General features: G+C 45.7%; 1 protein-coding gene across 2 annotated transcripts in view; it reads right to left on the minus strand.

Annotated features, from left to right (window-relative positions):
• TOM1 (target of myb1 membrane trafficking protein) overlaps window positions 1–14,300 on the minus strand; it is a 180,356-nt gene that overhangs the window by 108,243 nt on the left and 57,813 nt on the right. For both annotated transcript variants that reach the window (XM_068252070.1, XM_068252071.1), the window contains exon 6: window positions 12,603–12,755. In XM_068252070.1, coding sequence (XP_068108171.1) covers window positions 12,603–12,755 — 153 coding nt within the window. The remainder of the gene's footprint in view (window positions 1–12,602; window positions 12,756–14,300) is intronic.

The following is a 14,300-nucleotide window of genomic DNA, read 5'->3' on the forward strand; positions in this document are numbered from 1 at the left end:
GTGGAATCAGGCCCTCTGCTGTTTAGCACTCACCTCCACCTCCGACATGCTGCCAACATCTCCGGATCCGGATCCAGCTGTGCTGCTCCACTCCAAAATGCTTGCCCATGTGTCCCCATCCAATATCGCCGCAACAATCCCCATAGGAAGTGGGGTAGAACATCCGGATTTCTCAGCCAGTGTGTTGTGCGCTCTCCGGTTCCCATTGGTTTGTATTGGCCGGATGGTGCAGTCCGGCTCCGCCCGGATACGGCTGCCGGAGGAGCCGGATGAAAAAATAGCGCATGTTGGAACGGAGGCCGGAGTCCGGATCCGGCCCGGATACGGTCCGGCTCCGGTTCGGCAGAACGGACGCATGTGAACGGACGCATAGGCTTTCATTGCTATGCCGTGCGTCCGTTCCGTCCGTTCTGCAAGCGGTGCGGCTCCGGCACAGCGATTCCGGAGGGCCACCGCAAGTGTGAACTGGGCCTTAGAGAAACAAAGTTCTGATGCTGTGAAACTGTTAAAGAAACACCAGGCATTTTCAGTGCTGCTGAGTCGATTTTTAGTCCGGATGTTCACTTTAAGGAAGTCACAGGTAAGTATGGAACCTTGAGCCGCTTCTTGTCTCAGGTACACTTTAAAGCGGACCTGAACTCAGAACTTCCTCTCTGCTCTAAAAGATACACAACAGCATAATAACCTTTACAGAAAAACATTTCTTTGTTACAGCGGATACAAATCCTGCAATAAATCTGCAGTGTGACTACTTCCTGCTTTCATGGAAGCAGACGCAGGTTTAACATCCTGTATTTAAAAATTAGCTGATCTGCTAAGGCAGCCAGCTGACACAGCTGAGAGATCAAATTACAGTTGTGATTAGTCACAGATGAGGAGGGATTAGACAGGCAAAACTCTCTAAATACATATGGGGTGCATTTCTCCATTTTCCTTCTGTCCTGTGCAAGAGTTCAGGTCCACTTTAACATTACTGAAAACTTTGACACTTCAGCTGTGACACCATTATTACAGCAATAACTTTTTCATTACTTGTGACATCCAAGTGATATATATTTTGTTTCTGGCTTTTTATCAGGACAACCTAGGCTTTCTTTAGGGTAGTATTTCTCAGGGCTGTGGAGTCGGTACAAAAATCCACCAACTCCGACTCTTCAGGTTAGGATTCCACCGCCTCAGACTCCTCTAATTTGCATATTACAATTTTGTTGAATGAAAGTATGTAACATGAAATGCATCTCTTAACTGCCAATGCTTGGGAATTTTAAAATGCAACTGAATTGAGAAAGATATGGAGGCTGCCATATTTATTCCCTTTTAAACAATACCAGTTACCTGGCTAGCCGGCGGATCTTCTGCCTCTAATACTTTTAGTCAGACTAAAACTAGTCCTTGGTAAGAGTACTTGTAAAAGGTACAGACAGGAACAAAGAACATCTATCAGGCCCTAGGCAATGTAAGTGTGGGTACATGTAAGAGTGATGTGCAGGTACTCTGCAGGGGAATGAGGGGATTCTTCCTCTATTACACATTCTTCATGCACAATCTGAACATGGATCAGGCCCTAGGCAATGTAACTGTGGGTACATTGTAAGAATGATGTGCAGGTACTCTGCAGGAGAATGAGGAGATTCTTCCTCTATTACACATTCTTCATGCACAATCTGAACATGGATCAGGCCCTAGGCAATGTAACTGTATGGGTACATGTAAGAGTGATGTGCAGGTATTCTGCAGGGGAATGAGGCGATTCTTCCTCTATTACATATTCTTTATGCACAATCTGAGCATGGATCAGGCCCTAGGCAATGTAACTGTGGGTACATGTAAGAATGATGTGCAGGTACTCTGCAGGAGAATGAGGAGATTCTTCCTCTATTACACATTCTTCATGCACAATCTGAACAAGGATCAGGCCCTAGGCAATGTAACTGTAGGTACATGTAAGAGTGATGTGCAGGTATTCTGCAGGGGAATGAGGCGATTCTTCCTCTATTACACATTCTTCATGCACAATCTGAACATGGATCAGGCCCTAGGCAATGTGACTGTGGGTACATGTATAAGTGATGTGCAGGTACTCTGCAGGGGAATGAGGGGATTCTTCCTCTATTACATATTCTTTATGCACAATCTGAACATGGATCAGGCCCTAGGCAATGTAAGTGTGGGTACATGTAAGAGTGATGTGCAGGTACTCTGCAGGGGAATGAGGGGATTCTTCCTCTATTACACATTCTTCATGCACAATCTGAACATGGATCAGGCCCTAGGCAATGTAACTGGGTACATGTAAGAATGATGTGCAGGTACTCTGCAGGGGAATGAGGAGATTCTTCCTCTATTACACATTCTTCATGCACAATCTGAGCATTGATCAGGCCCTAGGCAATGTAACTGTGGGTACATGTAAGAATGATGTGCAGGTACTCTGCAGGGGAATGAGGGGATTCTTCCTCTATTACATATTCTTTATGCACAATCTGAACATGGATCAGGCCCTAGGCAATGTAACTGTGGGTATATGTAAGAGTGATGTGCAGGTACTCTGCAGGGGAACGAGGAGATTCTTCCTCTATTATACAATAGAAATGGATATCGGAGGCGCCTGGAGGATGGCAGCCTCGGCAGCTTGCTCTGTCTTTTTATGTTTGTTTTATGTATTTTTGTTTTTCACCATTGCCTTGTGCAACCCAACCTGGACAACCATCACCAGTGAACAACTACTGAGCATTCGGAACTTAGCTAAATATAATCTACCCCTGGATATTTCATCTACTCTTGATCTTCTGGGGATTCTGACCAGTGGAGCTACAGTGCTGAACCAGGCAGTGAGGCTTAGAAGAAGAGGCAAACGCTCCGGGATCCAGACTCGCTTTCGACGCAGAGGACTGCGCTCTCCACTACCTGGAATCATACTCTCAAATGTCAGGTCCATATATAACAAACTGGACGAGCTTCAACTACTGATCAGAACAAAGAAGGACTTTTATCTCTCTGCGGCTATTTGCTTCACAGAAACTTGGCTATCTGAGCTTATTCCAGACAATGCTCTGCCGATAAATGGATTTACACTCTACAGATCTGACCGGGACCCACTTACTTCTGGCAAAACCAAAGGTGGAGGACTCTGCTTCTATATTAATGATAGGTGGTGCACGGATGTTACAGTTATTAAGAGGACATGCTCGGCTGGGCTGGAAACACTCTTCATAAACTGCAAACCCTACTATTCACCACGTGAGTTTTCTTCATTTATTTTGGCTGCTGTGTACATCCCTCCACAAACATGTATGCAGCCTGCGCTCCAAGATCTCGCAGATCAGATCACTGAGGTGGAAAGGGAGTACCCAGATTCTTTTTTTATCATACTAGGGGATTTCAACAGTGCTAATCTTTCCAAAGAACTCCTCAAATACAGGCAACACGTCACAAGCGCAACTAGAGAAGGTAAGACACTTGATCACTGTTACACTACGACTAAGGACTCGTATTACTCTGTCAGCAGGGCAGCTTTGGGGAACTCTGATCATGCTGTTATACAGCTTATCCCAACATACATCCAAAGACTAAAATCTGCCAAACCTGTAGTGACCACAGTTAAATGGACGAGTGAAGCTGTAGAAAAACTGCAGAGCTGCTTTGATTTAACTGACTGGAATATATTTAAAGAATCCACCAGTGACCTAAATGAATACACTGACGCTGTGACATCATATATTACCTTTTGTGAAGAGTCCTGTATCCCCACAAAAAAGTGTACCAGGTACAACAACGATAAACCCTGGTTCACATCACATCTTAGGAAGCTGCGCCTCGATAAAGAAAGGGCATATCGTACAGGCGATAAAGTCCTCTACAAAGCTGCGAAATACAAACTGCAGAGAGCCATTACCGCCGCAAAAAAAGATTATTCTAAAAAACTTGAGAAACAATGTTCAAACGCCGACTCGTTCACAATATGGAAATCTCTGCATGAAATTACCAGCTACAGGAAGAAATCTCCGCCCTCACTACACAATCTGCAGCTTGCAGATGAACTGAATACATTTTATTGTAGGTTTGACACTAGCAACAAAAGCCAAACACACCACCAAGTCAATTCGCATAATTTCCATCTCTGCAGCAGGCAAACTGAACACTCTTCCTGCCAGCCAACGTCTCCACCCCCTGTGGTGCCTCAGCAACTACACAACACAGGAGGCCAGACACAATCTGCTAACCTGTCCCCAGATGTGCATGCTCTACCAATATGCCAATCAGATGTAAACAGACTGTTCAAAAGACAAAACACTAGGAAAGCAATGGGGTCAGACTATCTCTGCGAAATGCCTGAAACTCTGTGCCGATCAATTAGCCCCTGTATTTACAGACATATTCAAAGCATCCCTGGAACTCTCAACTGTCCCGGCCTGTTTTAAAAGCTCAACTATTGTACCAATCCCAAAAAATTCAAAACCTACATGCTTAAATGATTACAGGCCTGTTGCCCTGACATCATTGGTCATGAAAGCATTCGAAAAACTGTTAATGGCTTATCTGAAATCTATCACAGATCCCCTGCTGGACTCTCTGCAATTTGCCTACAGGCCTAATAGATCCGCAGATGATGCCGTGAACATGTGTATGCATTATGTACTACAGCATCTAGACACCCCAGGAACCTACACCAGGATTTTATTTATAGATTTCAGCTCTGCATTTAATACCATAATACCATCTCTGCTACACAGCAAGCTCTCCCAACTACACATACCTGAATCCATCTGCAAATGGATAACTGATTTCCTAACCGATAGGAGACAGCGTGTTAGACTTGGTAAACTCACATCAAGCTCTCTGACAGTCAGTACTGGTGCACCCCAGGGCTGTGTGCTTTCCCCACTGCTGTACTCACTGTACACCAATGACTGCATCTCCACAGATCCATCTGTTAAGGTTCTGAAGTTTGCAGACGACACAACAGTAGTTGGTCTCATACAAAACGGGGATGAATCTGCATACAGGCATGTGGTGGGACAGCTTTCCTCCTTGTGCAGCAGCAACAACTTGGAACTAAATGCTCTCAAAACCATGGAGATAATAGACTTTAGGAGATCCCCCCCCCCCCCCCAGTACCTCCCCTTAACCATAAATGGATCCACAATAACCCAAGTAGAGTTATTCAAGTTTTTTGGGTCCACAATCTCACACAACCTAAAATGGGATAACAATACGGCCACTATTGTCAAGAAAGCGCAACAGAGGATGTACCATCTACGGCAGCTGAAAAAGTTTGGCCTACCTCAAAATGTAATGGTGCAGTTCTACACTGCAATCATTGAATCCACCATAACATCATCTATGACTGTATGGTTCAGCTCCTGCTCAGCATTAGAAAAGGGGAGGCTGCAGCGCATCATCCGATCAGCGGAAAGGATAATTTGCTGTAGCTTACCTTCCCTGCAGGATCTTTACGCTAGCAGGTGCAGAAAAAGAGCAACCAAAATTGCCTCTGACCCCTCTCACCCAGCTCACTCCATCTTCCAGCGCATGCCTCCAGGAGTAAGATTCCGGTCAATCTCTACCAAAACCTCCAGACACAGGAACAGCTTTTATCCTCAAGCGGTAGCCATACTTAATGCTGAACCACGCTAGAGCTGCTAGGACTTGATAGTAATCAGCACAGAACTGTAAATGAACAATTCTCACATTGCTTACTGCCACTATACTTATAATGTCCTTGACTTGTAATATTCACACTGTCTGTCCTTGTATTGTTTGTGTTTGTTAAAGAGAGTCTGAAGCGAGAATAGATCTCGCTTCAGACCTCATAGCTAGCAGGGGCATGTGTGCCCCTGCTAAACCGCCGCTATCCCGCGGCTTAACGGGGGTCCCTGTCCCCCCAAATCCCCTCCGTAATGCGGGGGAGCGCTTCCGCATTGGGGCAGGGCTAACCGCCGCAGCCCTGCCCCACGCGCGTCTTTCAGCGCGTATCTCCGCCTCTCCCCCGCCCCTCTCAGTCTTCCTTCACTGAGAGGGGCGGGGGAGAGGCGGCGATGCGCGTCTGATAGACGCGCTGGGAGGCAGGGCTGCAGCCGTTAGCCCTGCCTCCAGGAAGGAAAATTCTGCAACCAAAATGACGACCAAGGTTTGCGGGGGGTGGGTTGGGGGTGAAGGGACCCGCGTTAAGCCGCGGGATAGCGGCGTTTTAGCAGGGGCACACGTGCCCCTGCTATATATGAGAGCTAAAGCGAGATTTAGTCTCGCTTCAGTGTCTCTTTAAGCAACTGCCAAGACAAATTCCTTGTAGGTGCAAACTTACTTGGCGAAATAAAATTTATTCTGATTCTGATGTACAATCTGAACATGGATCAGGCCCTAGGCAATGTAACTGTGGGTACATGTAAGCAGGGCCGGATTTGTACTTTTTACCACCCAAGGCCCGCTGTTAACGCCCCCCCCCCCCCCTCCACACACACACACACGGCATGCTAAAATAACGACTTTGGATGAAATCCGACTAGGTGTTATTCGGATTTCATCCAGTTAAGTAAATCACCTGTGTGGGTAGGCGAGGGGGGGGGGGGGGTTAATCGAACCCATCAGGCGTCTTCTTAGCTCCATCCCTAGGCGCCTCTCATGATGCAGTCCAAGCGGCAGTCACATGATTACAAACACTTCTTCCTTCCGGGTTGAAGGAGGAAATGTTTGTGGTCACATGACAAGTTTGGAACACATCGTGGGAGGTGCCGAGGGACGGACGCCTGATGGGTAAGATTAACCCCCCCCTCTAGCCCACCCGCACAGGTGCTTTAATTAACTGGATGAAATCCAAAACAACACCTATTCGGATTTCATCTGAAGTCATTATTTGAGCATGCCTAACACACATACACTTGGGCTCCTGGCAAAATATATGGATTCATTTTCACTGCTATTGTCTAGTTACATTTTACCTGTTTTGCACCATTCCTTTCTGCTCCTTCCAACTTTCAGGAATTCCACTAGGAATCACTAGCGCTTGCGCTAAACGCTAGCAACTGCAATTCAGCAAGTCCCTAATTTTTGCGCTTTGGTAAAAATCAAATCGCGGTAGTGGAAAATACCTCCCGCAATTCTTATGTTATTTAGCAAACCCTAGCAATTTCAAAATCGCTAGCGATTTGCGATTTAGCATCACAATTGCCGCAAGTGGAAAAGGGCCCTTAGGGACCATAGCCTCTTTGAGGAGGGGGATGAGGCACCTTTTTCCAGCATCCCAAGGGCCCCTCCTCCAGTGCTGCCCTGCAGCTGCAGCTTAGATAAAATTGTAGAATTAAAGGGAAGGTTCACGGTCTGCTATAAAAAAAAAAAAAAAAATCAAAATCCACTTACCTGGGGCTTCGTCCAGCCCGTGGCAGGCAGGACGTGCCCTCGGCGTCGCTCCGCAGGCTCCCGGTGGTGCACCCGACCTGGCCAGGCTGCCAGGTCGGGCTCTTCTGCGCTCCAAAGTGCGCCTCACGCTGATGTCATCAGACGTCCTCCGGGCTGTACTGCGCAGGCGCAGAACGACTGCACCTGAGCAGTACAGCCCAGAGGACGTCCGATGACGTCAGCGCGGCTGCGTGAGGCGCACTTTGGAGCGCAGAAGAGCCCAACCTGGCAGCCGGGCCTGGCCAGGTCGGGTGCACCACCAGGAGCCTCCGGAGCGGTGCCGAGGGCACGTCCTGCCTGCCACGGGCTGGACGAAGCCCCAGGTATGTGGATTTGATTTTTTTTATAACAGACTGCGGATATTCCCTTTAAGAGGCCCATACACTGGTCGATTTCAGCCATCGATCAGAAATCGATTCTATCAAATCTATTATTCGATCGATTTGTGGCTGACAGGATGGAAAATCTGGCAGCAGATCAATGGCCCATAGAGTTGCTTCAGATTTAATGGTCCAATAGTGCATTTAGATCCATTTCCAATAGATTTTATTCTGAAATCTATTGGAAATCTGTTCCTAGTGTGTGGCACACATCAGATAGATTCCTGTTAGATTCAACATGACAGCCATCTGCCAAAAATCTATCTGATGGTCGAATCTGCTGCAAATCTGTAAGTGTATGGCCACCTTAACACAACAGACAGAGCTTGGTATTGAGTGGTGGGTCAGGTTCACACTCCCTTTCACTGCAGTGGGGTGCCATGCTGCAGCACCTGACATATCACATGACATGCAAGAACACCTAGAAGCAGTGGCATAGCTAAGGAGCTGTGGGCCCTGATGTAAGTTTTACAATGGGGCCCCCAAGCACTATCTACATAACAATTGATACGGCGCACCAAAACCTGCCAATGGCAACTACAGTGTCAGAAGTGCAAGAAGGGGATGGGGAGCAGTTTGTTAATGATTACTACTAATAAAGGCACCAATAGAAGTCATTATTACCAGCACAGGACCAATAGAGAGCTAATTCAGTGGTTGAGGGTGGGCCCCACGCGGCCCCTCTGCGGTCGCTATCTCTGCACCCCCTATTGCTACACCACTGCTTAGAAGCCGACAGAAGTATGCAGCATTAAAGTGCCCTGCTGCAATGAAGAACAGAAGAGTTTAAATCTGACCAGCAACTGAAGTAAATATAATACCATGCTCCTCTGTGCTACTCTACATGTAGTGGTAGGGGGTGCCACATATATATATTATATATATTGTATATACACAGGCTGGGGGACACTGGACATTTACTGAAGCTTATGACAGTCACACAACTTCTTATCAGCACATGTGTTATCCTGTCAGACTCCCCTCCATGTCCAGAATTGTAAACATACTTTTCCTTATGGAGGTCAGCACCTCTGCCCTGCCCTGGTATTGCCCCCACCGGCCACGCTATTACTGAGAACGAAGTGCTGGGGAACAGCAGCCGTACAGCAGATGTCAATGTTAATAGCTGGAGAAAGGGGGTGACAGCGTGGCTAGACAAACAGAAGCAGGGGAGTGTTAGTAGCAATACCTTACAGACACGAGGAGAATGTGCATCTATAAAGGCTGACTGACCATAACGCAGTGCTTTCACTTCTGTTCCTACCAGCTTCGGAGGCTAAAACGTGCTTGCCTTGAACTATCTCCTATATCCCCGCTCCTCCAAATTTCCGATTGGCAGGAGCAAGGAGGAGGGAGGGGATACAAATGATTATACTGATGCTATTGGCCAGGCTTCGGAGGAACTATGGAGTGACAGCAGGCAGGGCAGACACTGCTCCTGTTACGTTAGCAAAGATGCCCGCTCTGTCCTTCTCTGTAGCTGCTGCCCCTGCACACACAGTCATGCTACTGTGTGCAGAGCAAAGCGAGGGGTGGCTGCAGACAAGCAGGCCATTATTGTGGGGGATTTCATGGGTAGCTTTTAGGACAGTTTGATAACCCGCCCCTCCTTAGGCTCCGCCCTAGTCCCCGGCCTACTGTGCCTGCCCACAAATCCGGCCCTGCATGTAAGAGTGATGTGCAGGTACTCTGCAGGGGAATGAGGAGATTCTTCCTCTATTACACATTCTTCATGCACAATCTGAACCAGGTTTATGGGTGATAGACAACACCTCTGTGTTCAATGTGCACAGCATTCTCAGTGGATTCCCTGCAGCTCTGTGGGGAGTGCATATATAGAGTATAGTACTACTGTGTAACAAAGTAAACCTGAGACAGATGAAATTAAAGTTTTATACATACCTGGGGCTTCCTCCAGCCCCCTTCAGGCTAATCAGTCCCTCGCTGTCCTCCTCCACCACCTGGATCTTCTGCTATGAGTCCAGGTACTTGAGCCTGTCTGGCGTAGTGCGCATGCACACACTCCGCCGCCGGGAGCATAATACACCTGCGCAGCACTATTGCACAGGTGCAAAATGCTCCTGGCTGTAGGAGCGGCACGCGGCCGGAATGCGGGGACTGCTTTATTGAAGCAGAACAAGAAACTATTTTTTGATTGGTTTATTTCATTTTTGTGGACTAAGCACAGCTATTACTGTATGTATAAATTATTTATGATGACTATTATCTGAGAAATAGAACATTTTATCATATTTTCTATTTTAATGACAGTTTAAATTCATTAGGAGTCGGAGTTGGTGCATTTTTACTCCAGGTACCCAAAAATTGCTCCTACTCCGACTCCACAGCCCTAGTAATTTTTTTCCTAAATATATTCTATTTTATAGCCATTTTACAGGGGAGAATATGCATAAATGCAGAAAATACACTTTTCTCCATGCTTCCTCCCGCTTATGATTTTTGTCACGGCTATAAAACATGTCATATAATCCTTGCCTCAACACCACATATACCTTAATTCATTATTAGGTGAGCTTCAGGAATCAAATCTCAGCTGTTGTGAAACATTCCTTCTTTCACCTAAGGAATATTGCAAGGATTAAACACCTCATTCCTTCAGAGGATCTTCCAACCCTAGTTCATGCCTTCGTCACATCAAGGTTAGACTACTGCAACGCCCTCTACACAGGCCAGCATAAGAAAGACTTACGCCGCCTGCAATTAGTACAGAATGCCGCCGCAAGGTTGTTAACGAGCCAACCCTGCCGCTGCCACATAACACCAACCCTGTGCTCACTCCACTGGCTACCCATAAAATAGAGAATTCTGTTTAAGATTGGCTTACTGACATTCAAATCCTTGCACAATCTGGGCCCTGGATACCTGAAGGACTTGCTGCAACTGCATCACACCCCCCACAATCTTAGATCAAAAGGACGTAACACCTTGGTCACCCCCAGAGTCCACCTCAAAACCTTTGGAGACAGAGCCTTTTGTCATGCTGCCCCTACACTCTGGAACTCCCTGCCACACCCAATCAGGACAGCCCCATCCCTGGAAACATTTAAGTCTAAACTGAAAACCTACCTCTTTAGTCTGGCATGAACATCTGACTATCTCCTCTGTAACACAACCCAGCCTGAAACCCTGTATTATTCTGAGACACAACTATGCGCTTTGAGTTCTATGGGAGAAAAGTGCTTTACAAATGTTATTGTATGGTTTTGTTATTGTATGTAGCGACCATCCCCAGACTGCACATCTGCAGTGATCGGAGCTGATCACAAGGGTGACAGTTCAAGGTGACTGCATGCAGCATTTTGGGGGGCAATTGTGCTCGGATTCTCATTTTATTGAATGCCAATAGTGGTAAAAACTTTAAATATTGTGCCGCAAAGTTTCGATTGGCACTCCCAGCGTGAACAAACCCTAAGACCCCGATGCTTAACAAACATGGTGCATCAGTAACTAGCACCGGCGCATGCTAGCGCGCACGCTGCGGTCATTCTAAAACACAGACTCCGATCGTCGTGTTTTAGATGAGGTCAGCAACGACGTGAATATACTATGATTAGGCAGTAAAGTGTAAGGAACTGTAGTGAAATTAATTAAAGGGGCACTACAGCGAAAAACTGTAAAATTTTAAATATGTGCAAAACATATACAAATAAGTACATTTTTTCCAGAGAAAAATGAGCCAGAAATTACTTTTCTCCTATGTTGCTGTCACTTACAGTAGGTGGTAGAAATATGACAGAAGTGACAGGTTTTGGACTAGTCCATCTCTTCCTGAGGATTCTCAGGGATTTATTTATTTTCAAAAGCACTTAGTGAATGGTAGTTGCTCGGTCCAGCTGCCAGAAAACTGTGTAGCGAGCAGGGAAGCTGGCCAGCATCATTGTTTAAATCCTTTTTCAGGAATATATTTATAAAGAATAAAAGCCTTGCTGAGAACCCCCTATGGAGAGATGGACTAGTCCAAAACCTGTCACTTCTGTCACATTTCTACTACCTACTGTAAGTGACAGCAACATAGGAGAAAGGTAGCTCATTTTACTCTGGGGAAAAAAATGTACTTATTTGAAAATGTTTGCACATATTTTAAATTTTACAATTTTTCGCTGTAGTGCCCTTTTAAATTACTAAAAGTTATTTTTGTTTTTTTTTTGAACAATATTCATCTATGAATGATTAAGTCAGTGTTTGCGCATTGTAAAATCTTTCCTCTCCCTGATTTACATTCTGACATTTATCCCATGGCGACATCCTTAGTCCTGCCAGATGATCCGTACGGAATGTGTGTTCCAAAGCCAGCGAAAGTAATGTCTGGTCTCCCAGAATGCCACAGAGCTAAACAGCCTAAGCTAAGCATCACTGGGAGGGCGGGGCTTAACATCAACACACAGAATATGTAGCTAAAAGAAGCATTTCTGATGACACCAGGGAAATTACCATGATAAAAGCAGAGACAGGCAAACAGCCCTGAAGTCAGACGTGGTGCAATTATAAGATTACAGCTCATATAATGGAATTAACAAGTTTCTGGTACATCGCTGGATTTGGAATAAGGGTCACGTTATGGAAATAAATATTTTACAAAACTCCGCACCCAGTTGCTGAAGCCGATACACGTGAAATGAATAATGCAGCGTGCCTTGCTGGGCCGTTTAATTAAGATTGATGAGAAGCTAATTATACGGACGCATGCGGTTCCTACACGAGCTGTTCACTCCAATGAGAAAAACGGTCACAAAATGAGATTATTACACAGGAAGATCACATGACTCCAGCGGTGGAATATTCCAGAACCGATGGATGTGCGTTTACCTGGTCCTGTGTCGGGGTGATCGCCCCATTTCCTGGCCGGCCTGGCGGAGGGAGGCTGGCGGGGGGTTCGGGGCGACTCAGCGATCCTCCTCTCTGAGGGGTGTCGGACGGCGGGCAGACCGGCCTGGGAACGATTTCAGGCTTAACAATACTCTGCGGTGGGGAAAAAAAACACACACAAATGTGAGGCTACAGAAACAACTTAAAGTAGACCCAAATTAAAAATACAAGATTTCAGAAATAAAATCTATTTTCTAAATTATAATAAATAGCAGCCTTTTTTCAGCTGCATGATGACAAATATAAAACATTTAACATTTATTGGAGGAACCCCTCCCTTCCTTTCATATTGCCGGGACAGAATCCGGCAGACTGGTGGAGTAGGTAGTGTCCGGCAATGGAGGAATTGCTAATGGCTGCCACCTGTATAACCCTAGTTATGAAAAGAGAAGGGTGAAAAGCATGCACTGAAATGCTCATAGGCTTGAAGGAGTGTTTATTTATCTTTGTATGTGTCAGAGTGGTGCAACTAAATATTTTGAATTAAAAAAAATATTTGGTTTGGGTCCGCTTTAACAGACAGGGCAGTAAGAGTACATTTGGCACCATACTTGGCTTCTTTAAGGGAACCTGAAGTGAGAGGTATATGGAGGCTGCCATATTTCTTTCCCTTTAAAAGCGGACCTGAACTCAGAACTTCCTCTCTGCTCTAAAAGATAAGCAACAGCATAATAACCTTTAACTCAAAACATATCTTTGTTACAGCTGATACAAATCCTAAAATAAATCTGCAATTTGTCTACTTCCTGCTTTCATGGAAGCAGACATAGGGTTAACATCCTGAGTTTACAAATTAGCTATCTGCCGTGGCAGCCAGATGACACAGCGGAGGGATTAAATTACAATGTATGACTAGTCACAGATGAGGGAGAATTAGGCTAAACTCTAAATACATACAGGGTGCATTTCTCTATGTTTTCCTCCTGTCCAGTGCAAGAGTTCAGGTCCACTTTCAAGCAGATCAAAGATGATAAACTTAAAAACAAGATCAAGCAAATCTAGCTGCAAACAGCTTCAACAGTATATGATTATTTCTTCCTGTGATACAATGAGGGCAGCCATGTTCTGTTTGTGATCATTACACACAGGCAAGCTGATCTACGTCTCCTCCCCTCAGGCTGTGAATACTTCTCCCCTCTCCTCCTCTCTCCTCCCTTCTGCCTCTGAAATCTCTGGCTAGTAACCTCCTCCTGCCCAGACTGAGCTCCCATAAGCCCTTGCTAAATCGCTCTCAGAGTGCCAAGGCACTGGAGAAGCTGTGGGTGTGGCTTGTTTAGTTTATAGGGAATTAGAGTATTAAAACAAAACAAACGAAGAAACAAATAAAAAGTTTTGGGCTTGAGGAATGCCCTATAAACTAAATGAAAGGAAAACAATTATGCAATGAGTAAAAGTTTATCTCGGATCCACTTTAAACAATGCCAGTTGCCTGGATGTCCTGCTGATCTATTTGGTTGCAGTAGTGTCTTAATCTCACACCTGAAACAAGCATGAGGCAAATCCAATCAAAACATAAGTTCTGCATGTTTATGGGATATGGCTAAAGAGGGAGATGATCAGCAGGACAGCTAGGCAATGTGCATTGTTTAAAAGGTAATCAATATGGCAGCCTCCATCTCCCTCTCACTGCAGGTGTCC

The sequence above is a fragment of the Hyperolius riggenbachi genome, chromosome 9 (assembly GCF_040937935.1).
Source record: "Hyperolius riggenbachi isolate aHypRig1 chromosome 9, aHypRig1.pri, whole genome shotgun sequence".
Lineage (NCBI taxonomy): Eukaryota > Metazoa > Chordata > Amphibia > Anura > Hyperoliidae > Hyperolius > Hyperolius riggenbachi.